The 23,666-nt window shown below is 35.7% G+C and overlaps 1 protein-coding gene across 3 annotated transcripts; it reads right to left on the reverse strand.

Moving 5' to 3' along the window:
* Positions 1-12,650: 12,650 nt before the first annotated feature.
* LOC117412226 (sodium- and chloride-dependent GABA transporter 1) lies at positions 12,651-23,267 on the reverse strand. 3 transcript variants are annotated; one of them, XM_058988488.1, is made up of 15 exons: positions 22,878-23,267; positions 21,252-21,597; positions 20,835-20,966; positions 20,416-20,516; positions 20,104-20,213; positions 19,878-20,010; positions 19,166-19,300; positions 18,975-19,078; positions 18,052-18,176; positions 17,399-17,511; positions 16,563-16,694; positions 16,188-16,290; positions 15,882-15,982; positions 15,442-15,609; positions 12,651-14,683 (listed from the first exon to the last, which is right to left on the reverse strand). In XM_058988488.1, the coding sequence occupies exons 2-15, from the start codon at positions 21,487-21,489 to the stop codon at positions 14,579-14,581; spliced, it is 1,800 nt and encodes a 599-aa protein (XP_058844471.1). In that variant the 5' UTR covers positions 21,490-21,597; positions 22,878-23,267; the 3' UTR covers positions 12,651-14,578. The 3 variants fall into 3 exon arrangements, with proteins under 3 accessions (XP_058844471.1, XP_033876279.1, XP_058844470.1); XM_034020388.3 differs by having other exon boundaries at positions 21,252-21,656; XM_058988487.1 differs by lacking the exon at positions 22,878-23,267 and adding an exon at positions 22,109-22,304 and having other exon boundaries at positions 21,252-21,656.
* Positions 23,268-23,666: the final 399 nt, after the last annotated feature.

The raw sequence follows: 23,666 nt of genomic DNA on the forward strand, positions 1-23,666 counted from the left end.
AAATGTAAAATAGCCTATCGGTCCATTATGAATGTATTTGTTCAAAAGTATTTTTTTTTTCACAATATAAAGAAACTCGTCATGTTACTTTTGTGCTGTACACCGTTAGCCAGGCCTGTTATTGTAACCAGGTTCCTGCACTGTAATTCTGGTGCTTAGTTAGTAGTCTCTGGTTTTTCATACAGCTGCCAAGCCCTTTCATGTTTTCCTCCACACCTGTTTCTTGTTTCTACACTTTAAGTAAATTATGTATTTCTTGTGGTATAAAACCAGCTACTTATACTATCGTAAACTTCAATGAGTTACAGAACCGCAAAATGACTGCTGAAGCTGAACCTCAAATTGCTTTGCTTCTAGAGATTGCAATCTCATTCATGTGCTCGTACAGAGACTTTCTTATACCAAGTATAAGTTGATTCCTTCTTTAGACTGCTTTTCATCATTGGTCTTTATCCCTAGCCCAGTGTTTGTGGATAAACCCTTCTCTGAAGCCAGGATAAAGTTCTTGGCAGAAACTGCATCTTACATTATTGTAGCTGCTGGATACCCTATTCAATTCATTGCATGTGGTTTCTTCTGGCACCAGCACATCACTACACTGTTAATCCTTTCTCTTTGCATTTCAGAATGCCTCCATGAGGCTGTACAGGAATAGCAATATATTATACTTTACTATCATTTGGCAGAGGCCCTTTGTTTTTGGTCAATTCATTTTTGAAAGAGGATTTGAATGCTTGGCACATAGGAAAGTTAGATCTTTTGAGGTTAACCAAAAAAAAAAAAAAAAAGCTTTGTGGATTAAACCCTTTTCCATACTTTAATACTGTATGAGGCTCTACTAAATCAAGTTTAGGTACTGAGACAGTCAATTGCCTTGGGGCATGTATTGTGCATTACCCTATCATTGTCTAACACATTATTACAAGAAACAAATAAAACTGTCTTAACTGCTGAATAACTTTTTAACCTTGAAGTATAATGATCCAACTACCTCAGAATTAGACTTGATCCAGAGATTATGCAATTTCTAAGAGCTTCTTCAGTGAAAAAAGCACTTCTAAAAAACAGATATATTTCTATTTATCTATCTGACTATCTATACTATACTAAGTGCCATATTTGTTTGTATTTTCTTTCAATGGCTAAACCCTATAAAAGCAACTGTACCCCCCTCCCCCATGTCCCCTACAACTAGACTTTATTGTGTATAATAACGTATACTAGAATTCTTGGACCATTTCGCATAGCTATGATGACCAGTTACCAGGGTCATTATAATGTATAAAGCTAATGCACTGCGAGCAGAATATCATGGCAAGGCAGCTCAACTACTGTCGCACTGCACAGTTCCTTTCCTGACAAGAATGGATCTTCCCAAAAGAACAATGCTGCAGTCCATTGATCCAAGAAGGGGGCTGTAGATTTAGAAGCCTGTCAATCCAATTGAGGGGGTACAGAGTGTCCTATTTAAAGGGATGCTTCTAAAATCTTATTTAGAATTGTTGCTAACTAAAAGTTTTTTTTTAGTCTTGTGAAGTTTCACATGTAGTGTCATTGTTAATTGAAACAAGGTGCAGATTTAACCTGCTGTAAGAATTTGAAGTGCATACTGGAACTGAACACACAACCCTCACTGCTTTCCCATGCCATTTATTGTGTCAGGACACACACATATATAAAAATAGACATAAACTGCCCTATATTGTTGTCTTCATTCTCCCAATGTTCAAATCAATGTGTAAAATGCTTTTAGAAGATAATAATCTTCAATTGTAATAATCTGAAGACTGTATAAGATATTGAAGGCTGACACGCTACCATTACAGCACAGCTGCATGTAAGGTTATTTACATCTGCAATTGAAACATCTAACAGCATGGTTAGGTAAAGAGCCTCCATCATAGATCGCAGAAGAAAATAATAATTCTGCCCACATAGTCTTTTCACTGTTGAAATGGATATCAATAAAGTATACAGACTAGACAACAAAGGAGGATGTGTTCCATTTCAAGGATGTTTTTATCAAAGTGCCTTTACCCATTTGAACTAAACACAGTCTAGGACTTATGTTATGTGCTTTTTATAGTTGTTTTCACCCCGATGAAATTTCCATTAGATATGTAATCTGCCAAAAGAAGAAAACGAGGGCAGCTGTCTGATCGGGGGACATCTGGGTCAAAGAGGGGGCTGCCATTTTCACCTTAAAACAGGGATGTCGTAGCCAGGGTCACAACGAGTACCTGTTCGGTAGCCACCTGTGCTTGTTTTCCCTGGGACACAAATAGAACAAACAATCCTGGGTTTTAATCTTATACAACAGGCATCATCAGCTGCACCCAAACTCTAAAACAACAACACACAGCACACAGCCAGGAAGTATATACATAGAGATTTATAAATAAGATTTGTGAACTGTAACAACCTCCCTTTAGTGTCATCAATTCCATATGAATGTTCTTATTGCAGCAGCCTTTCCGTGATGAAGAACAATTCCAGGTGCTTTGTTTGTCACAAAGGAAACAGCTGCACATTGAAATGTGTATAGTATAGCTGATGCAAGATACACTGACAATGGATTGGACATTGATTAGACATCACATCACATTCTAATGGAGCTGGCACACAGAGGCTGCATATTCTCTTGGCTGCTGATTGCTTCAATGTTTACATATTTGCAGTGTCTGCTCACTAAGGCCATGACAATTAGCGGGTAGCATTTTATTTTGGGAAGGGTCTGCAGGAATGATATTGGTATTGATCCCTAATTAATTAACGTCAGGGGTAACAGTTCAATTTTAACCCGAGGACAAGAGGTCAGGTTCTTGACTGTGTCTTGTATAACAGGATGAATATCTGGTGCATTACATTGAGAAAAGGTCATCCATGAACATTCCTCTTTCTGTTTGTCTGTCTCTCCATCCGTTTATCTATTTTCCGGTTGCTATTTATTAATACTGTTATTTTATTATATGCTGCTTCATAAATTTTCCCTATACAATAATAATATCAAAATAATGTAGCGTTCAATCTCAATTTTTTTTTTTTGTTATGCTTCCACTGGTGTTACAGCAGATGTATCGCACATACATAGACATCCATGCAGACTAATCAGCCGTGATACAACCAATGATTTATTTGGCAATCAGATATGTAGTCAGGCTTTGTATGCCAGATGTATTGTTGCAAATCTAACAGAATACATGCTTGTCTCGAGGTATTACTATTGCAGAGGGAGTTGATTTTTATTCATGACTCTCAAGGTACTTCATTCAGGATTTGTTATAATATGATTTCAAGCTGTAGCAAGTCATTTCCTTGCTCATCTGAAGGCTCTCAAATGATATTTCTCCTAACTTGCATTTAAACTTATTAATGATTTCAACTCATAGTGATACAATGCCACGTGCATTGTTAAAATAATAGAATTATAATATATTCTACTGTATTAGTTTCAAGATCATAAGTAGAGTGTTCCAAAAATGAACAATAGCCAAAACAAACAGGGACAGCTGTAATGTTTAGGATTCACAGTCATGGGGGAAGCATTTTATTGTTCATCTCTCTCCCCTATATAGAGTACCATGACAGATTTCAACCCCCCTTCTTCCTTTGCACACATTGGCTTGAGGAAATGAGGTCAAACAGAACAGAAAAAAACTCTAGCAGCACAGAAGACTAGAATGTATTATATTGCAAAGTTTCTCCAGACATAACAAATGCCACGTGTTTCATGAGCGTGCATTTTATTAATAGATATCATTAAGCAATTTAACAAACATTTTTTTTATGAAATGTATTTCAGGTAGCAACGATACATGCTATACTGGGATCAAAAACTATGTGCATGTAACGACTACCCTCCGCAAAATTCCAAAATGGCTTCTTTACCAAAATCTCTAGTTAGATCGATGTATCTTTGTGTGTCCTGGGGCAAATAACAACAGGTAGAGCCTTCTTGGGAACAGGAAAGAAAATTACATGTTCTGCTCTGGTAGTTTGGTTTTTGGAAAAAATACAAACTGTTATTTTTCAGGGCTTAAAAAAAAATACAGAAAACGAGATTCAGGTTCTTCAGAAATGGAACTCTTCTGTAATTCCTGCATTGTACAAACAACATGTCAATCAGTGAATGATCTTGTTTTCGTGTATATTTCTATATTGCATTATTATTTGAGCTATTGTTCCCCCTAGTTTTGCAGCTAGATTTCAAAAACAGGGGATGTGTGTCCAAGGCAATGCAAAATTTTAGCTATTGGTTGGTTTCACATACTCTGATTAGCACTAATATTAGTTAGTCCAAGATTAGTGTTGATTGAAGACCTTTAGGATCTTAATATTTAATATTTCAGTGCAATCTTCTGTAATAGGCTATATAATTCTAAAACCAAATCTGCTGATTTATTAAAATGTTTGAACATGAATCAAAATGAAAAAGAGATGCATTGAAAAATCTGCAACATTTGATCATGTGCTTACAGCATCTTATGGAACAAAAGTGTGAGAAAGCTGGAAATGAATGCAACATGTAATCATTGCAATTGTTTATCTTTGAATCTAATGGGATTGTATGCAATCGGGTTGCATTTTTTTCATGAGAATTTCAAGATTATATATATATATATATATATATATATATATATATATATATATATATATATATATATGTATATATATAAACCTCTAACTTATCTCCTGTTAGCAGGAGGACAGCTCCCTGACAGCTGTAGGCAGAGGAGCATGAAAACAGTGTTCTTGCAATTCTAGGCTATGTGTCCTAAAACTGCCACTCGTCTTGCTGTGGATTCCCGACTTATTCAGGTCAATTAATCAGTAGCTACTGCATGCAATTCACAACAATCCATTCACTAACAGTATTCTCCACATTGGATTGGGTTGTTATTAATACTGGAATAAGGTCCTCATGTTTTTTTTTATTATTATTATTATTATTTTTAAAATGTCTAGACATGACAGTGTCAGCAAATTGACAGTGTACTTAAACAAAAAAGAAAGAAAACATCCTCAGGGTTAACAACCTCACTCTGTTAAGTGCTGTCTAGATTTGTAAACCAGTTTGCAAACAGTAAAAAGAAACATCTTTATATACACTAGAAAGCTACGTTGTGTATCTTTAATTTTTCAGCATTACCTCGTTCTATTTGCTTTAGGCTTTGAAAACTAGTGTGTTTATAAAAATGAATGGTATATTCTTTGAATTTTACTAAACACCCATTTTTATAGTCTTGTTACAAGAGCTGGAGGAACCTTGATGCATTCTTACCAACAAAATATTTCGTCCCTATTTGGACGATTGTGACCTAATAGCTGTTAAGTGGCTGATAAAACAATGCTGTTCTTTTGTGAGGGCCCACTTGGGAATATATTTCATATGAATATGGGAACACGGCTAGTTTTATATTTTTTTAAATGACTGCAGTGCTATTTGGCATGTTTTAGAATATGACATGACTTCATTTAGAAGTTCCATGACAGTCAGACCTGAAGCGGAATATCCTTCAGTAAAGAGAAACATAGAGCAATAAAGACAGACCAACTTCAATCCTTCAGTGTTTTGAATAATGAGCATCTCAGGGAAGCATCTGGTTTATTAACATAAAGAAGGCATTGAAGAAGTGAATTCAGCCTTCACATGAAATGAGCAAGGAAATGCAAGACTACCTGAAAGTAAGAAATGCGGAGAGCTTTAATTATTTATGTACAGTACCATTATGGGCTCTAAAGACATTTTGCTTTTTTTAACTCCATAAATAATTACATTGTGCATACTACCTTGCTTCCATTGTGTTGGCGCAAGCAGGTGTCACATAGCTAACGCTTTAATCCTTGACAGAGGATCAAAATATTTAAGGCTTTCTATAGATTCATTCAAGCGTGGTATCTTCTTTCCCGACACTGCTGCAGTTAAGGTTACAGTGAGGCTGAACAAATTATATGTTTGCATTCATTTTCTTTTCAGGGTGAACAGTTTCTGGGGCAAATGTCAGCTAAATCAAAGGGTTTCCCAGAACTGTTGTGGGATTTTAATCACTGAAACACCACAAGGAACCTGAATAACCCTGCCAAGGGAACATTAACATAATAATACAAAGGTCAAAGGCAACAGTCATTTAATTTAATTTCTCTTTTGTAGAAGTGTGTATCTGACAGGCTTCAAAGAAAGGGAGTGAGACATGTTAAAGAAAATGAGGGCTATTCAGGATTTACTTGAATGTATTTCCTTTAAGGTGGTAGGTCAAAGCCACCCATTTGATCATACATTGTTTGTAACTGACCAGCTTCTTCAGTAAATGGGCAGTGAAAGAGATTCTTATTTTGTGGCTCCCTTTTATTCCAACGGAAACTATAGCCCCTTCAGAACTGGGATCACATGCACTTCATTCCACACCCTGCCTATGTTATGTAATTGCAACAACATTCTTATCCTGTACGGTTATATGACTGTTTTGGAATAAAATACATTTTCAATAATCTTAATAGAGTCTGTTGATTTAAGGCTTTACCATCTAGTAATGACTAGGCATTTCAAAGCTCTAAAGTGAAAACTTTTGCATTTTATTCGAATCACAGATGATGTGCTGACATCACAGTCTGTTGGATCTTGAAGCTGATTGATTGGCTGTACTCAATCATGTTTTAATGGTAGTGTATAACTGGTGTGACGTTAGCTTGTAGTTTCTTGACTTCAAGATAGCACCTGACAGGTCTTCTTGACATGACCAATTTCCTTTGGCTTTAGAAACAGGATGCAAGCTAAATTGTCTTTACCAAAATATTTCCCCCAAAGCATTGTTGTCACAGGGTGCTTCTGGTCAGCATTCAGTTGCCTCGGGAGCTTCACTTACCCTTGGGGACTGCAAATGATCAGGATCATGGTTTTCGCTAACCCCAACTGAATCCCTACAGGTGAAGCAACGTACTGCAATGTGACCCACCATTCCACCAAAAGGAGTCCCTGTGCACATTAACACTGCTTCTGTGACCGGTTCTCTTTATTACCTTCTGCTCTCATAAATGTCACTTTGTGAACTATTACAGCTTGATAAGCAAATACTGATGTATCTATCCACCACAACATGTGTATTGATGCATCTGGTAAAGACAGTGAGGAGGGTCCAGGTCTTTGAACATTTTAGATGCCAAAGTCGGAATCAGAGGCTACTTTTAGACAAAAATGATATTATCAAAAAGCATGCTGTATTGCAATATTCCATTATTCCTCATTCCACAGTCATCTGAACCTGAGGGTGCGTTCTCACAACCTTTGTACTAAATGTACCGTGGAGAAATCCTGGAGATTTTATGTGAAGCGTTTCAGTGGGCCCAGTCCCAGCATGGTTATCAGTCACTGCATTTGTGTGAAGAAACAGCCCAGAACTCTTCCCAGCAGGAGCTGTCTCATGTCTTCTGCCACAACAGAAATGATGGACTTCCAACTGGAAGATATAGCCGTTTCACAGATACAGGAGATATCCCTGTCTCAATTTATCAAAGAAAAATACATTCCAGCAGATTGCGATTCTGAAAGCATGCAGGATTTTGGGAAAGTTGAACTCTTGAGAGAAATGTTGATCTAACAAACATATTGTACATATTTCTTGAAAGAACCAGTGTGCTATGTTTCCAAACATTTCCTTTTGAAATTGAACCAATTCCAGCTTTCAAACAAAAGTTATTTTTCAATATATTCGGTGACAGTGTGTTTCTGAATAATGTTGGGACAGCTTATTTTAGACAAACAGTATTTTAAGAAAAGGCTTGTAAAAACTGACAAGCAATGCCCAGGTTCAAGCAATTTGTATGCAGCGCAGCTGGCAAACCAAACATGACAAATTCCCCAATGAGTTAGCATTAAATTAATAGATAGTATGGGTATTACCAGTGACAGTTTGACTAAAAAGAAAACTAGCAGTGTGAATCAACACGACTGTCCTTCTGTATCAAGAGGTCTCCAGCACCATCACACCAGTCACAGGAAATTGGAACTCTTATTTTCCACTCTGCCAGCAGTAAGAGATACAATACTCATGGTGGATTTCCTACTGAAATCAAGCAAGCGGCACTGAGGCAGAATGAACAGGAAGAAGCCTTTCAACTGACATCAGTCATTAATAAACCTGGATATATTTCTGTTTGATATATCTGCACTCTTTATTACCAACTTAAAATGTGATATCATTATTGTATTCCAAAGCAAAACATGACAACTTAAAAAAAAGCTAATTCAAAAGAAATGTTTCAGCTTTTTTATATATATACAAAACAAAAACATTAAAATATATTTATCCAAAATGGTACACAACAGTAGGAATTAGATACCAGTGTGTCTTTTTAAAACATCCCAAATTGCCGTACAGGAGGTGGGGGGGTCAAAACAAATCTAGGGAAAGTAGTGACAGCACAGCTAATGCAGTGTTCTAGATATAATCAAACTAATATACAGAAGCAAACAGCAGAATCTAGCTACAAAAATAGCACATCTCAGAGCTGTAAAAGAAACAGGTATCTTCCCCCATGCAGTATTTACTGGGGCGAAGATGCAGCAGTAATGCATGAACAGGTGAAGAAGCTCGATATTGTCTTTTATCATAAGCGTTAGCCAAGTGTCTACTCTGCCTCCTTGTAAACCTTGCCAGTTATCAAGTGGCCTTTACTGTCCTCTTTTACTGGAACACGGAACACCCACGGAGCCTCCTGCAACTCGGCTGTGGTCAGGACACCATTACCTGAAAGGGAAATAGTTTTCAAACGGCAATATATACAATTGTTTATGTTACTAAAAGTAACAGTTCTTTATTTACATACTACAGCTACTGAATAGAATCAAAAATACACTTGGATCACATTAGTATAGGTTAAGGTTGGCTTTTTTTATCATGCTCTCCTTGCCCGCATATTTCCCATTGAAAGTGTGTTATTACTCAACAGTCCACAAATATATGCTTTTACACAGAAATGAACAACAGGAGGGCTAAATAAGTTTAGTTACTAATTTAAATGTAACTAAGTTATGTTTATAAAACCTTTCAAAATATATTTAGAATATTTTACTATAACAAGTTTGTCTTTACTGTATATTATTACAATTAATTCATATTATGCAAAACAAAACAAAACACTGAGTGGGCAAAAAGCAGCCAGCTCCACCATAAAGGGTAATGCAGAAACAATTTCAAAAGACGGTTATATTAACCTATCAAAGTACTAGTCTGTATCTGTAACATTTAAAATGATTTATTCAACATGGCAATTTTTTCCCCGGCGCCAAAAATCAAAAATAAAAATTGCACCCCAGAATGCATCAGCACTGTTAGCAGGCTGTCTGTTTTGGTTATAACAAAAATCAACAGGCATGAAAAAAGGGCAAAATAATTTGCTGTTTTGAGTTTTTTTTTTCCTTTCTATTGTGATTGTCACTTGCATTTGTTTTACTGGCAATATTTACCATCTACATCAGCAGTGTGAAATGAGTGGCTGGCATCGTCTTCATTGGTTTCTGTGATTCCTGACAGCTCAGATAGAGTAATGGCTCCATCTTTGTTTACATCGTATGATTTGAACTCTGCTGGCAGCTCTGGAGGCAGAGACACAAAGAAGTGTTTAGAAAAGAGCACAATCTCCCCTCAGCAAAAAAAAACAGAAGCTGCAACCGTGTATGAGGATACTAAAGGAATATTTCAAGGTGCAGAACTCCATTTTAGAGCTCTGAAGTCTGTTCATTGTCTTGAAAAAAAATATCATAGATATAAGCAGGAATGGGGGGGGGTGCTTGTGTTCTTCTCTGTGTTGAAATAATTAAACATAGACTGTAATTAATGTCAGACATCGTTATACAGCTGATCCCTGTGTTGTTACTTGTCTCCTTCTACATTAGAAATGTATTATCCTGTCTTTAGCAGCATTTGAACTAGATGGCTGCATGGTGACCTGTATGGTTATTTATGAGATCCTGAACTTTGCTAAATCCGACAGGCACTAAATTACAGACAAATGCTGATCAGTGGTAAGATTACATGAAAACATGTTTAAAGACTGTATCAGGTATATTCTGACTCACGCTATTTCAAATTCGGAGAAGGGACTTCAATGGCTAGTTACAGTACTTGCCCTTGGACTCTGAACTGACTTTGGATTGTAATAAGAAACCCTTAGTAATTATAAGTCACACTGCATGTCTCTCCGTCTACAGAGACACAATATTGTTAATCCAAGCAGTGCCTAGTATTTCATGCTTCAATTTGATGGTTTCCAAGGCAACCCCTGCATGTCAGCCAATCAAAGCAGTTGCCTCAGAAGAACCAATAAAAAATGGCGACCTAAATCAGACCAAGAATTGGAATGGTTGAAAATAAATCTAGGGATGCTGCAAATATAACAATCTTTATATTGTTAGCATTAAAAATTGTTACAGTTCAATTTAGAAAAAAAACACATCTTCTCTACTTGGTATAGTTAAGGTAGAGGATTAATACTGTTGCCTACACAGACTTGCATATCAAACACCAACAGCAGTTTAATTGAGACATTCTGATCTTATTAAGCTACATTAATCAGAAGGTCTAAAAGCTCAGCTTTACTACATTCTGCTGAAATCATTTGCCAAAATACATGTTCAAAATTAGAACGAACAGCAAAAAGAGTTTGCACGCGATTCACAAGAGGTTAAGTTATAAACATAAACATGGGGAATCACAAAACTATTTCAACGTTCATAGAACGACCGTTTCTGTGGCTTCTTCCATACTATATCTGCCACAGTATACATTTATCCACTATGTAGTAAATGTCACCACAAACACATTGATTTAAATAGAAATAAGTGAGTGTGGTTACCATGGCATCAAAGGCCTATTTGTACATCCACTGTTTGTTTTCTTTCCCTTGACAAACATACCAAAACATTGGGAAGTTGGCTCTTAATATATGTGTCATTGGTGGAAGGAACGATTCTTTGGGAAAGGACATCCATGGTCAGAAAAGGCACCTACCAACCATTGTAAAGTGGGGTGCTGCATCTCTAGGCAGAGCTGTGTCTTCACCTGTGAAATCATCTAGTTCTGACCCTTCTGTGGTTTGAAGCGGGGAGGAAAAAGCAAGCGCCTCGAGGGAGAACAAAACCGCCAGAAATAAATGACTCTTCATTGCAAACCTGTATGGTTTTAAAAGATAAGACATTATCAGTGTTCAAAAGCTTCTCTTCCTTTTCAGAGACCAAACAAAAGATAAAACAATTACTTGGAAATGAAAAAAAAGCCCAAAGAAATTATGGGTGCTAAGGAAAGAATCATTTTAAACCTGTTGACTTTAACACCAGCTGCTTTGAGTTACAAGCTGCTTTTCGGCTGGTTAAAATAGGCAGCTGAATCTGTCAGGAACAGTTGGCATTGATTTAGTCTAGGTGGTCCAATTTAGACACAGCTATCAACTCAGACAAAACGAAATATCTAATGATAAGATCATTCATATAAATCAATAGAGATGTCTACCTTTAGCTTAGGGTACTGCCACAAGAATTAATATTCATAAACAAAAACGTATGTTGTATTTACCTCTAATTAACTCGATTACCAATGTTCTGCGATGCTCTTTAAATGTCCATACATTTCTAAAACGTAAAAAAAAACACACACACACACAACAACAACAAAAAGACCACAATGAACTAAGAAATAAACACCTAACACCACACGCACTTGGCTTAATCAGATTTCGGGGGAAAACACACAAACACACACACACACACACACAAATACTTTCAATAACGAACTAAACAGTGCATCAATCAACACCATATACGTTTTTTTTTTGTGTTTGTTTTTTGTTTTGTTTGCCAATGTCCAATGCTTTGGGTATTTCTAATACAGTATATAAATATGTTTTGAATTACAGTAAACTCACTACCCCACTTTAAAAAAAAGTTGTAAAAGTTAAGTGAACTTCTGATTACTTACTTCAGTTGTTTGAAAATTAACATCCACTTCTCAGCTGTGGTTTTGTTAATATAACAGTAAGAATTAAATAATATGTCCCTTTTTTCCAGAAGGCTGTTTTTTTTTTGCATACAGATTGATTTTTGCTGTACCTGCTATGTCTCCGCGAAGTGAGTTTACAGTAGATCAAGTTGTGGGCTGGGCTTACATTTTCGCTGGGAGGTTTGCGTCTCAAAATCGTTGTTCTTAAATTACAAGTGTGCCCTCTGGGGCTATGTCAAGGCAGGATATATTATTATTATTATTATTATTATTATTATTATTATTATTATTATTATTATTTAATACAGGATTTTTAGGATCTACAAGATAAATAAACAAATACATAAATAAACAGATAACGTGAATGAGAATCACATATGCCTCTCAACCTATCAATTCATGGACTGTGAGGTTATTAAATTTGTGCTGAATTTGTCACAGTTTAAGTATAATCACTGCTTCAGATGACCATGAACATGCTTCTATAATATTGCATTCATTTTTAAAATTGTACTACCCTTGACTGGATAATCTAGAGGCAATTTCTGTAAATATATATATATATATATATATATATATATATATATATATATATATATATATATATATATATATATATATATATATATATATATACAAAAAGACCAATGAGACAGCACACAACATAATAAAGTCTTTATTTGAAAGTCTGGAAACATATATGACAATCATGCTTTTTTCATATAACACAATCTAGAGACATTTACAAGTTATATTATTTTTATAGATTATTATACATTAGGCCCATGAAACTGTCAGAAATATACAAAACAATTATTTCTACTAGACGTTGTAACTATTTTTTTTTTTTTTTTTTTTTACATTTCCATTAGCTATGTGCTTACGTTTCTGAGTTCAACATATTATTGCAGAAAACAGCCAATAATTTTTTTTTTCTTTTACATTTAGACCAAAAAAAAAACTCATACAGATTCTTACAGTTACATGTTTTACTCAGTACAGTTTTACAACATAATTTAAGAGATAAAACTGCAGTATGGTAACGTTATACAAAATTCACCAGACATATATTCATTGCACATTTTAGTTATATAGCTTTGCAAAGAAAAAAAATGACTTCTTTAACCAGATCCCTGTCACTTATAGCTGCCATAGAAGCAAACTAACATGTTCTCAAAGTAGATACATTGGCAATTGTTTGTGGATTAAAGCTATGTGCTTTTAACCGGTAAACTATATAAATAGGGACAATTAAAAAAAAAAAAAAGTCAACTCTCTCTAGATATTTATTGCCAACGTACTGTTATTAATATATTTCATATAAAAATCAAAACATCTTGTTCCGGTAATGTAAGTGCCCTGTAGTCTGCCGACAATTGTAGTTATCACTGGTACCCCTTCTGTTAAGCATAGATTTAAGAGATAAAAAAAAACTTGCACAGTCATTTAAGTAAACTGTGGCTTCAAATAAATTGATTCATTGTTGGCTTAAGGCCTTCATAGCACATATTGATATAACAGTTTCAGAGAAATTTGGTCACTTCCACCATCTCTTATTCAATTCAGTACCTGAGGGTTGGCACATTAATGAAAGAAGCAGGTTTGGATTTTCAGCTAATGGGCCATCACAGTTTTAATGTTTCTTTTATGAAAAGATCAGCCCGTGCTTCACAATGATATGGTGAGGTGCTTTTTTTTTTAGTTTCATCAAATCTAGATGTTACACGGAAAATGTCTTTGTGCTGTGAAATGTTAAAAATCAGCAATTGTTAAAAAGAAAAATCAATAACATACAAAGTTGTTATAAAAGTAAGATCAAAGTGTAACAGTCTTTCCCAATATTAATCTCATTTGTTGACAGGTGTTTAATCATTTTAAGGGTTACCGTTAATAGCTGTCAATACTGGCCATGTACTAAAGGACTATTGGTCCCAGCCCTGTGGATGAAAACATATGTTTGTGTTACAAAATACAATCCATTGGAATATAAAGATATTCCAGCCACATACCATTTGGCCATGCTTGTTGCACATTCCCATAAAAAGCATAGCTCATAAATCCTTAGTTTCCAAACTTAATCTTATATTGCTCTTACCTGCCTTTTAAATATATGTATTCAGCTCTTGTTTGTAAAATGTTACACATTTTCTTAATATACTGTACAATCAAACTTACTCTATTCTAAAATGATTCCAGTAATAGTATGTAGTTTTATAGCTCAATAACATGTAAATACAGTATCATAAAAGTTAGCTTGTCATAATCGTGGTGTCCTGCGAATTAACATATTATACACCAGCATCCAATTTCAATTGTAGTTCAAATTACAGTAGTTAAATGGATATAACTGAACGTTTTAGAAACCCTAACAGTCTACATTTTGCATATGCAATACAAACTATCGCTAGGACATTGCTAGGTAGATTTTTACGAATGAAAAATAAAATAAAATAAGAAAACAAGTTTTGTAATCAGGTTTGTCAAATTTTGCCCCTGGAGGTAGGTAAATATTTTTCAGACATGTAAGTCCTTGGTCACGTACAACCATGATTACTTTTTCTGCATTAGAGTTGACATTTTGAACAGGTTTAGATGTAGGCTTCTTCGATGACAGGATTGGCATTCTCAGCATGCTCCGGTCCACTCCCTTGATTCTTAATATCTTCTGAAGGCTGAATCATTTGTCGAAGGCGCTGGAAGCACATAGTTTAAAACGATTCAGTTACTGTATCACATGTACATTGGTTTTCCTCCTGCATAATACACAGATCTTACTTGTCTATCAATATATGTATTTATTTATTTATTTTCTGATTAACTTACTCCTGAATGGATGAATTGCAGTGCTATCCAGTGGCAATGAGGTGACCAACCCACATTGCCCCACGAGCGTACCTCAAGCCTGCCCAGGAGGGACCTCCCTCTTATGAGGTGAGGGAGAATTTAAGTCCTTATGCCCATTCAATCCTTGAGTTCTTTGAGACTGCCAGCAAAGCTGGCCGGTCAATTTTGTTGAATAGTGCTGTGGTTTGTCCACAAAGTTGGGACTACTTAACTGATTTCACTTGTGAGATCGATTCAAACTCAAGGGTGCATAACTGACTACATTTATTTAAATCCTTGTAAATATGTATACTTTCTTTTAAAATGACCGGAATTGTTCCTCATCATAATAGAATGTTTTAAGCTTAGCCCACAGTTATTGTGTTCATTATGGACATCTTGAGGTATACGACTGAACTGCAGCAATGCATGCACATCTTTGAAACTGGAAAAGAAACTAGTTTGGGATACAACACAACCCTCTTCATCGGAACTGGTGAAATGTTACACAACCTACCTTACCAGTCAAACTCCTCTTTATCTAAATGCCTGTTAACAAAAACTTTTTTTTTCCATTGGCATGCTACTGTATTTGATTTTATCAAAATTATACAGAGAATTTCCTTACCTCTTTTGGAGAGCCCTTTAGCGTGACAAATAGGTAAACCATAAAGCCAGGGATTAAGAGCATGGAAGAGAGAGCCATGCACCACCCAACCCCTTGACCCCATGCTGGGAAAACGTAGTTGTTCATAGTCAGCGGAACCATTTGGAAAGCACTGAAGAAGAATACACCCTGGGGTAGAGGAAACAGAAAGGGTTACACAAGAGGAGTTGTTTTGCATACAAATGCTGATTTTATTATCCTTTTTTAATTGCATTTAGTATGATTTTCATGCAAGCTTTCAATACTTTTGAGACAGTGTTCCATCAGGTGGATCTGGATTTCACCCGATAAAGGGAACTCCTGTATGTTCTCTTGAAAGCTTGTGTGTATAAGTGAAATTAACATGCTTCCTTCTTTACATCGCTGGGCCACTATTAAAAGTAAAACAAAAGATAACTTACAGCTACAATTAAAGGAGTGAAGATAGACCAGCACAGTTTCCACCAGATACATGGCCTGTATCCAACCATTTCTTCAATGTTGTCATAAAATCTGTTAACACCTTCAAAAAGACACAAGCGAGAGGGGGATGTACCTCATGTGTTATAAGACAAGCATACATGTAATGTATTTCAATATCTGCCACATTACCATTGCTAGGCTTTTTGTTCAAGGAGGTGGGGACCGGACTGCCTCGAAAGGACTCAGTATGAGGGCAGGGCAAGTTTAGTTGACTTTACTATCTGTCACTATAAGTTAATACATACCATAGCACCAGGATATGGAGATGCACTCAAAGAAGACCAGGAACAGAAGACACATTCCACTGGCAGAGTAGTAGTCAAACAGTTTGAACACGTAGATCCCACCCTGGTGACATTACAACATTGTGTTATAAGCCTTGCTACAAAGTTCTTATTGTATTGCGCGCAATGTTCATATTATAATATTCTTATAAACGGTTTCTCTTGGTTGTTATTGATAGCAGTTACTGAATACAAAGAGCAAGTTCCGTTTACATACAGAAGAATAGTACATTTACTTAAATCAGAAACATAACAGAAGTAAGAATGCTATATATATATTTATGCATTTTTGTGCATTTTTAAGTGTCAGACTTAAATAATAAGGATAAAGGTTACCTGGGTGATATTTGATAGCCCGATTAGATATGACACGAAGCACACAACTGCAATAAAGATCTCTCTTCTGGGACGCAGAAGCTTTGGAAATTCATCAACCAAAGCTGTTATGAATCCTTCCACTGTGCAGAACTAAGAAACATATTATGCAGGTTATTAATCAGATTTAAAATTAAAAAAATAAATAACTTTATTTTACCACTAACATTTCTGCAACATTACATATAAATTTATAATGACCACTTTAAATGAGTATAACATCCCTTACAAATCTTTAGAGAAATAAATACAATGGCCATTTAATGAAAGAGCTTCTCAATCCTTGCCCTTGGATACCTCTAAAAGCCCAGGTTTTTGTTTCAACCTTAATTAAATAATTTTTTTTAGAGAATTGGTCATGGTAGTCACACTAATTACCACAGAAGCTCTGAGACTGTGAAGTGTAATTGCAAATCTGGGAAAAGCAATTGTATCATTTACAAATATACTACTTAGTTAAAGGAAAGAACAGTGGCATTATATTCTTGAAGCTTCAGTTAAAATTATGAGGAAGGCATCTAGCCACAATGTGTCTAACATTTTTAAAAACTAAATAATGTAATCTTTTTTAAAAAGATGTGAAGTGAGTGCTGGTCTTCTTCTTGTAACAAGTAATATTTCTCTTTGACCAGAGGGCACCCGCAGTGAATGCTATGAACTGAGATTCCAAGTGTTCTGTGGAGTTGAACACAAGCCCTTTGATCATTTATCAGCTAAACATTACAGCACTCTTTTCTTCAAAATGACATCCTGTGTATGTGTCAGTTTAGAAATGAAGAAATGCAGAACACTGTTACCTGGCTGTCAATCCCAAGCATAAGCAGCATGGAGAAGAACAGAATGGCCCACAGTGGAGATATGGGTAACTGCGTCACTGCCTCTGGGTAAGCTAAAAAGGCCAATCCAGGACCTTGACAAAAAACATATAGAATTGAAATGTGCTGTCATGGGTCTTAGATATAGTCAAAGTGAGAGGACATATTCTGGGAGATACAGGGCTGCTATTTGTAATGCATTGTACAACGGAAATCCATTGTTTCAGGTTCACAAGGTCTGTGTTTAGTTTGTTATGCAAATGGAGATGATAATTTGGCTCAGTAAGATGACAGAGAATTACCAGCTCCTAGGGGAAGACACTATTGCAAAGGGGTAAAAGAAATGGTAATAAACAAATTTGAAGCCAGATTCTTCCTCCAGAGAAGATAACGTGACTAAAACCAATAGCCCAGTGTAATATTTATTCTCTGCATGGCTTCATACTACAAAACAGGAAATATGTATTGGAGGGCTGAATTACAAACACCTCATTTTCAAATCTGATGTAAACATCTCTGCCATATTATCAGTGTATCGAATTGTAATAATAAAAAAAAAAACTTAATCTGTTATTATACTGATAAATCACAGTATATGCATGGTCAATTTCATTATTTATTAGGAAAAAAATTACCTGATGCAGCAACATCTGCTATTGGCCTCTTTGTGACATTGGCCATAAAGCCGACTATGGAGAAGATGACAAAGCCAGCAAACATACTGGTAGCAGAATTGATGCAACACACAATTATGGCGTCCCTATGGATCAGGAAAAAGCATAGTATTTATTTCCATTTTGCAGATGACCACATTCACTGACATTTCTTAAATTGATTGTATAGAATATAAAAATATTTTAACTTTGTATACACAGTATATTATCTGGAGCTCATTATCCAGACACTTATACAAGTTTACCATGGTGCATTTGCACAGTCATTTAACAGTCTTCCCATGCCTTTCCCAAGGTTATACCATGTATTTACCATAGTTGACCGTTTTTTAAAAATATCTTTTACCTTGCCTCTCTGGGCTTTACAATACTTGCTTATGCATTAGCATGCTTTCACTATGCTTTTGCTATAGGAAACATTTAGAAGGAGAAGTCTATTAATTGCCAGTTACCTGGACCAATATTATTACACTATTGTTATCAGTTTTTTTTTAGTTTTTTTTTTTTTTTTAACGTGATAGATGTTAATTAGGATTTTGCGGGTTGCAATAGTTATGATTTTAAAACTAAAAAGCATGGTGCCTGCAGTTGGATAGTTGTCCAGAAAATCAACTTATTATTATTACTTATTTCTTAGCAGACACCCTTATCCAGGGCGACTTACAATCGTAAGCAAATACATTTCAAGTGTTACAGTACAAGTAATATAATAAGAGCAAGATAAATACAAGATAAAAACTTAACCAGACTGCTTACATGCCCCCATTAGTCTGTTTATTTGACATTGTACCGTATACATTTTCAGTAGTCTCTGCTGATTGGCATATTTTTATTTCAACATTAATAAATATTAGTTGCACAAGATTCTTTTTTTCCCCACTTACTTGTATACATTGTTATGGAAAGGGTTGTAACTTCCAAGGGCAATCAATGAGCCCAGCCCCAACCCATAGGAAAAGAAGATCTGTGTGGCTGCATCCAGCCATACCTGAGAAATGAAAAGTAGATGTTTTAACAGGGCACAGTCAGCAAGGGCAGGACGCTATATGAGAGATGGGAATCCTGGGAGCCATACCTCGGATTCTTTAAGTTTGCTGAATTCAGGAGTGATGTAGAACAGGATTCCTTCCTTGGCACCAGGGAGAGTCACTCCACGGATAAATAAAACAAACAGCATGATGTATGGATAGGTGGCAGAGAAGTAAACCACCTGGAAAACAAAATGATTTGGACATCATTTTAATAAAAAAAAACAGTTTTATTATGCTAGCCTGGTAATGTAAGTTAAGTATCTGTTTGGGGCGGGGCGTGGGAAGGGGTGGGATTGCATGTCAATCTGCTAAACGTGTCTTAAACCCAAGAAAGAAAATAAGGAAAAGTAGGAACTTTGCAAAAATTGGTAAATTAGCATAATTGCTTTAATGTATTAATTGTATTAATGTGAGGGTTTTACACCACAGCAATTGTGGTGTTAGAAATATGGGGCTAATCAAGGGATTTTTAAAAACTGGATATGTGGATCTACAGCATTGAGGGTTGCATTTTTTGTGTTATTATTGAATGTTGGGCATGTAAAGGTCTCCTAATATTGTAAATATAATATTTGAAATAACAGTAGACCCAATGAGTTTTTACATTTTAAACATTGTATTATTTGTGTGATTAAATGTGCATACTTTACCTACACTTCAAGTTGTCTGTACCAGCACCTCATTAGATAAGAGATTAAATATGCTTTGAATATCAAGAATCCACATGCTTTAGAATGTTCAACACCTGTCCCTCACCTTTCCAGTCCAGCTAACACCTTTCCAGATACAAAAGTACACAAGAACCCATGCAATTGCCAGAGTTATTGCTAGCGGCCACCGGATTTGCCCTGGTTGATCCAGCCCATCTGTCATCTGATGCATGTTGCGTCTACAAAAACAATTACAAAAATATGTCAAATATCTATACCCCTCAGCATGGAATGCGTTTTTGTAACATTACAAAAAAATGATAGTATCTTACTCCCAAAACTCCGTGACTGCACTTGTAAGGTTGGCGGTGTTTACAATACTGTAGTTTGTATAGCATCGATCTGTATTCCATGGGTTATTACAGCTTTGCCAAGGAAGCTCCTGGAAAACAGTGGATTAAGTGACTTTTCAAGAAACCCAGAAGATAACTTGTTTTAATTACCAAATTGGCTACTGCAGGACATTATAATAAAGGAACACATGCACATGAACTGATTTGAGAATCTGTAGGCAAACTGTTTTCACTGGTATAGATTATAGAATATAATTCTATTTTAATTTGCATGGAAATAAATATACTTACAGTGGTAAAGGAGTTATACAGGTAATAAATAGCCCAGGAAATAATGACAATGTAGTATATGTTTAGCCAGAAAGACAGGACAGCAGCAGCTAGACCCACACCTATAGTGCAAAAAAAGGATTGTACATTAAAATAAGGATGATTCAAAAAGTAAATGATCTTATTCAGTAAAACAATATCCAGTGTAAACACATAGAATCTGCACAATAAAATGACAAATCATCCAAAGCATATACACTATGTAACTCTGCCCATATTATTTTACTAATTTGAACAATATTATTTCCATTACAATTATACTGTGATGTAATTTACATATTACAGTTTGTGGAATTAATAATAACAGACAACATGAAGCACCGAATGCATTCAATTGCAATGGCTGAAAATATAATGGTTTCATTTATAAAATATAATACCTTTGAACATAGGAGCCAGTTTCCAGACTCCAAGTCCCCCAATGGACGTGTATTGACCAAGGGAGCATTCGAGAAGAAACAGGGGCATTCCAGCAAATATGAGGGTCAGAAAATAGGGAATCAAGAAGGCTCCTGGACAGAAAGTAATAAAGAAATATTGTATTTTTTACATTTCTAAAAGTAGTTGTAATTACAATATTCTGTTAAATTTGTTTTTTTGTTTTAAACAAAACTATTAAATATTAATATATAAACTCATTTTAAAATCAATATATCACTATTTTTAATTGTTCGTCCACCTTTATAAATATTCAAATGCTTATAATGTATTAATGTACAGGTGGAAGGGAGGGTTAAAGAACATTCTGTACAGTACTCCTTTTTAACACTCCTTGAAGCCAACGAAATCTTGTTTACCTCCACCATTTTTGCCACACAGATAAGGAAATCTCCAGACATTGCCCAGTCCGATTGCATAGCCCACGCAAGAAAGAAGGAAATCAAATTTTCCTTTCCAATTTTCTCTCTCGGGAAGCTCCTTTTTCGTCTTCTGCACTTTCACCACCAGCGTTTTTGGTTTGTCATTAGTAGGTGGTGTCTCGTTAACCTCAGTTAAGATATGTCCATCTGTTGTTTTAGTACCATTTGTCGCCATGTCTCTTGGTTTGGCAAAGGTCCTGGCAGACGGACGGGAGATTTCAGAACCAGACCACGTAGACAGCAGCTTCGCGGTTCTTTACCCAATTATGGGACCGACAAATAACTGGAAAACAAATAGGCGCTGATTCTGCTTAAAAAGTGCCACCCAGGAAGGCGGTTAACCTGAAAACAGATATGGGGTCGTTAGCATCAGTGTCTTATACACAAATAACCCCCAATCACACTTTCTTTTAAAATACCTTCCTTCAAAATTAGGAATGTTTCAAATTACTAACCAGGCAAAATATACCAATGGACAAGATTTACGAGAATAGTTACAGTAATAAACATAGCTCAAATATATTGTTGCTATTGCACTCTACAGCGAAGAAGGTATTACCTATCGGTGCAATGTACTGTGTTGCCAATGAGTAGTACCTTTCGTACACAACGTTACCAAATGTTCAACTTCTATTGACCCCCACTACCGAATTTAAAAAATATTTAAAATAAACACACGTGTGATAGCTCTTACACAATTTCCCCGCAGATTTTCTTTTAACATTTAACACATCTGACTTAGCTCAAAATATCAAAGACAATAATTGTAAAACGATTTTAAAGATCAAGACTACCTGCGTGTATCAAGTGCATCCACTATCCCTTTAGTACTGTGAAAACCAAAGCAAAACACATCATCCACTATCCCCTTACTATGAACACCAAAGCAAAGCGAATTGCACATGAACGTGCCAAACACTACCCTCAAAATTACACTGGATTAATAACGATTGCAGCGTTCCAAAAACAGATAATTCTGCATGTTAACATTTTAAACTGATGGTAAATTTCATATCATAGTCTTAAAATACCAAGCAATGGTCGCTCTTTTTTCCCCCCTCTTTGTCAGCTTTGCTTAAACTCATTTCCATAGGTTTGCACACAGGTAGCTTTTTTTTTTTTTTTAAAGGAGACAGAATGTTTTCGCTACTTTCTAAATTAATTTTTTCATGTTATGTTGCTGACAAATTTTCCAAGATAGTCTATTCAGTGTCTTTGACATACACCGAAAGTGACAGCGTTTACTGTTAGCACTGAAACACGAGTCAGGCTAGAAAATAAAAAAGATGCTGCTTTATTCCTCTTTGTTGTAAATATAACTTGCCTATTACAGTGGGCAAATAATAAAATAATTAAATCTGGGTAGCATTTAAGGAAATATTGGATCAAATAAACGGCTTTCTTTTTTCAAACAAAACTTTATATTTATTTTTTTGGCAAAAACATAAATAAATAAATAAATAAATAAAAATCCTAAAAACAAGTATAACTTCAGTACTTCCAAATGTTTTCTATTTATGTACTGTATTAATTACTGATTAGAAACCAAACAGAAATACTCACAGCAAAATCGTCGTATCTGTCAGTGCGTTGGTTGTGGAGGCATCCGCAGTTTATTCTTGAAGTTAAAGTAGTGGGACCAACCAAAGAAAGTTTATTTTTTTCCAACAAAAGCCTTTTAAACAACCATGGACGTTATCCTGGTGGGAAATGAGACTGTGCCTCTATGAATGATGCTGTCCACAGGTGCGTGGTGCTGAAGTAAACCCCAACACAAAGAAGGAGCAGCCTCTTCTCCTTGTGCCACCGTCTAACATCAACCACCAGAAACGTTACATGAAGCACAAATCCACACTCTCGTCTACATAGCGTCAATGTCATCTGGAAGTCAGCCCTCCCATGTACAACATATCTACCACTGAGATCGCAGCGGGTTTTCGACTGGAGCATCTTCTTGTCTCAAGGCTTTATTTGGCTTGGGTTTTTCACATAGTGGGTTATTTTACAGCATTTGATACTTTGATACTGGTCATGGTCAGATGGCGCCTTATGTAATGTGGCTTTGCGTTTGATCGAGTGTGGCAGTTCGTAAAGTTTTTTGATTTTTTTTTTTCTTTTGGAGCAGGTTCACATTTTTCACTCAGTTACCTGATCTGATTCTGATTTTCAATACAATGGATGCCATCTGATGCTGGATAGGAGCCAGCTAACGTACATTTTAGTACCGCCTGAAAGTATTGCATTTGATTTTCAAACAAGATGTAACATGAAACAGCTATGCACTTATATGCACATGTAGAAAACAAGTTAATACAGTAAAACTAGATTTATTTTGAGTCTGAAATTAAGAGT

The sequence above is a fragment of the Acipenser ruthenus genome, chromosome 16 (genome assembly GCF_902713425.1).
Source record: "Acipenser ruthenus chromosome 16, fAciRut3.2 maternal haplotype, whole genome shotgun sequence".
Lineage (NCBI taxonomy): Eukaryota > Metazoa > Chordata > Actinopteri > Acipenseriformes > Acipenseridae > Acipenser > Acipenser ruthenus.

Coding starts and splice junctions, on each gene's coding strand:
- LOC117412226 (XM_058988488.1), bottom strand. CDS start 21,489: ATGGCGACAAATGGTACTAAAACAACAGATGGACATATCTTAACTGAG. Junction 20,011..20,103: donor GCAGTCACGGAGTTTTGGGA/GTAAGATACTAT, acceptor TTGTTTTTGTAG/ACGCAACATGCATCAGATGA. Junction 18,177..18,974: donor TTCCATAACAATGTATACAA/GTAAGTGGGGAA, acceptor CCTGATCCATAG/GGACGCCATAATTGTGTGTT.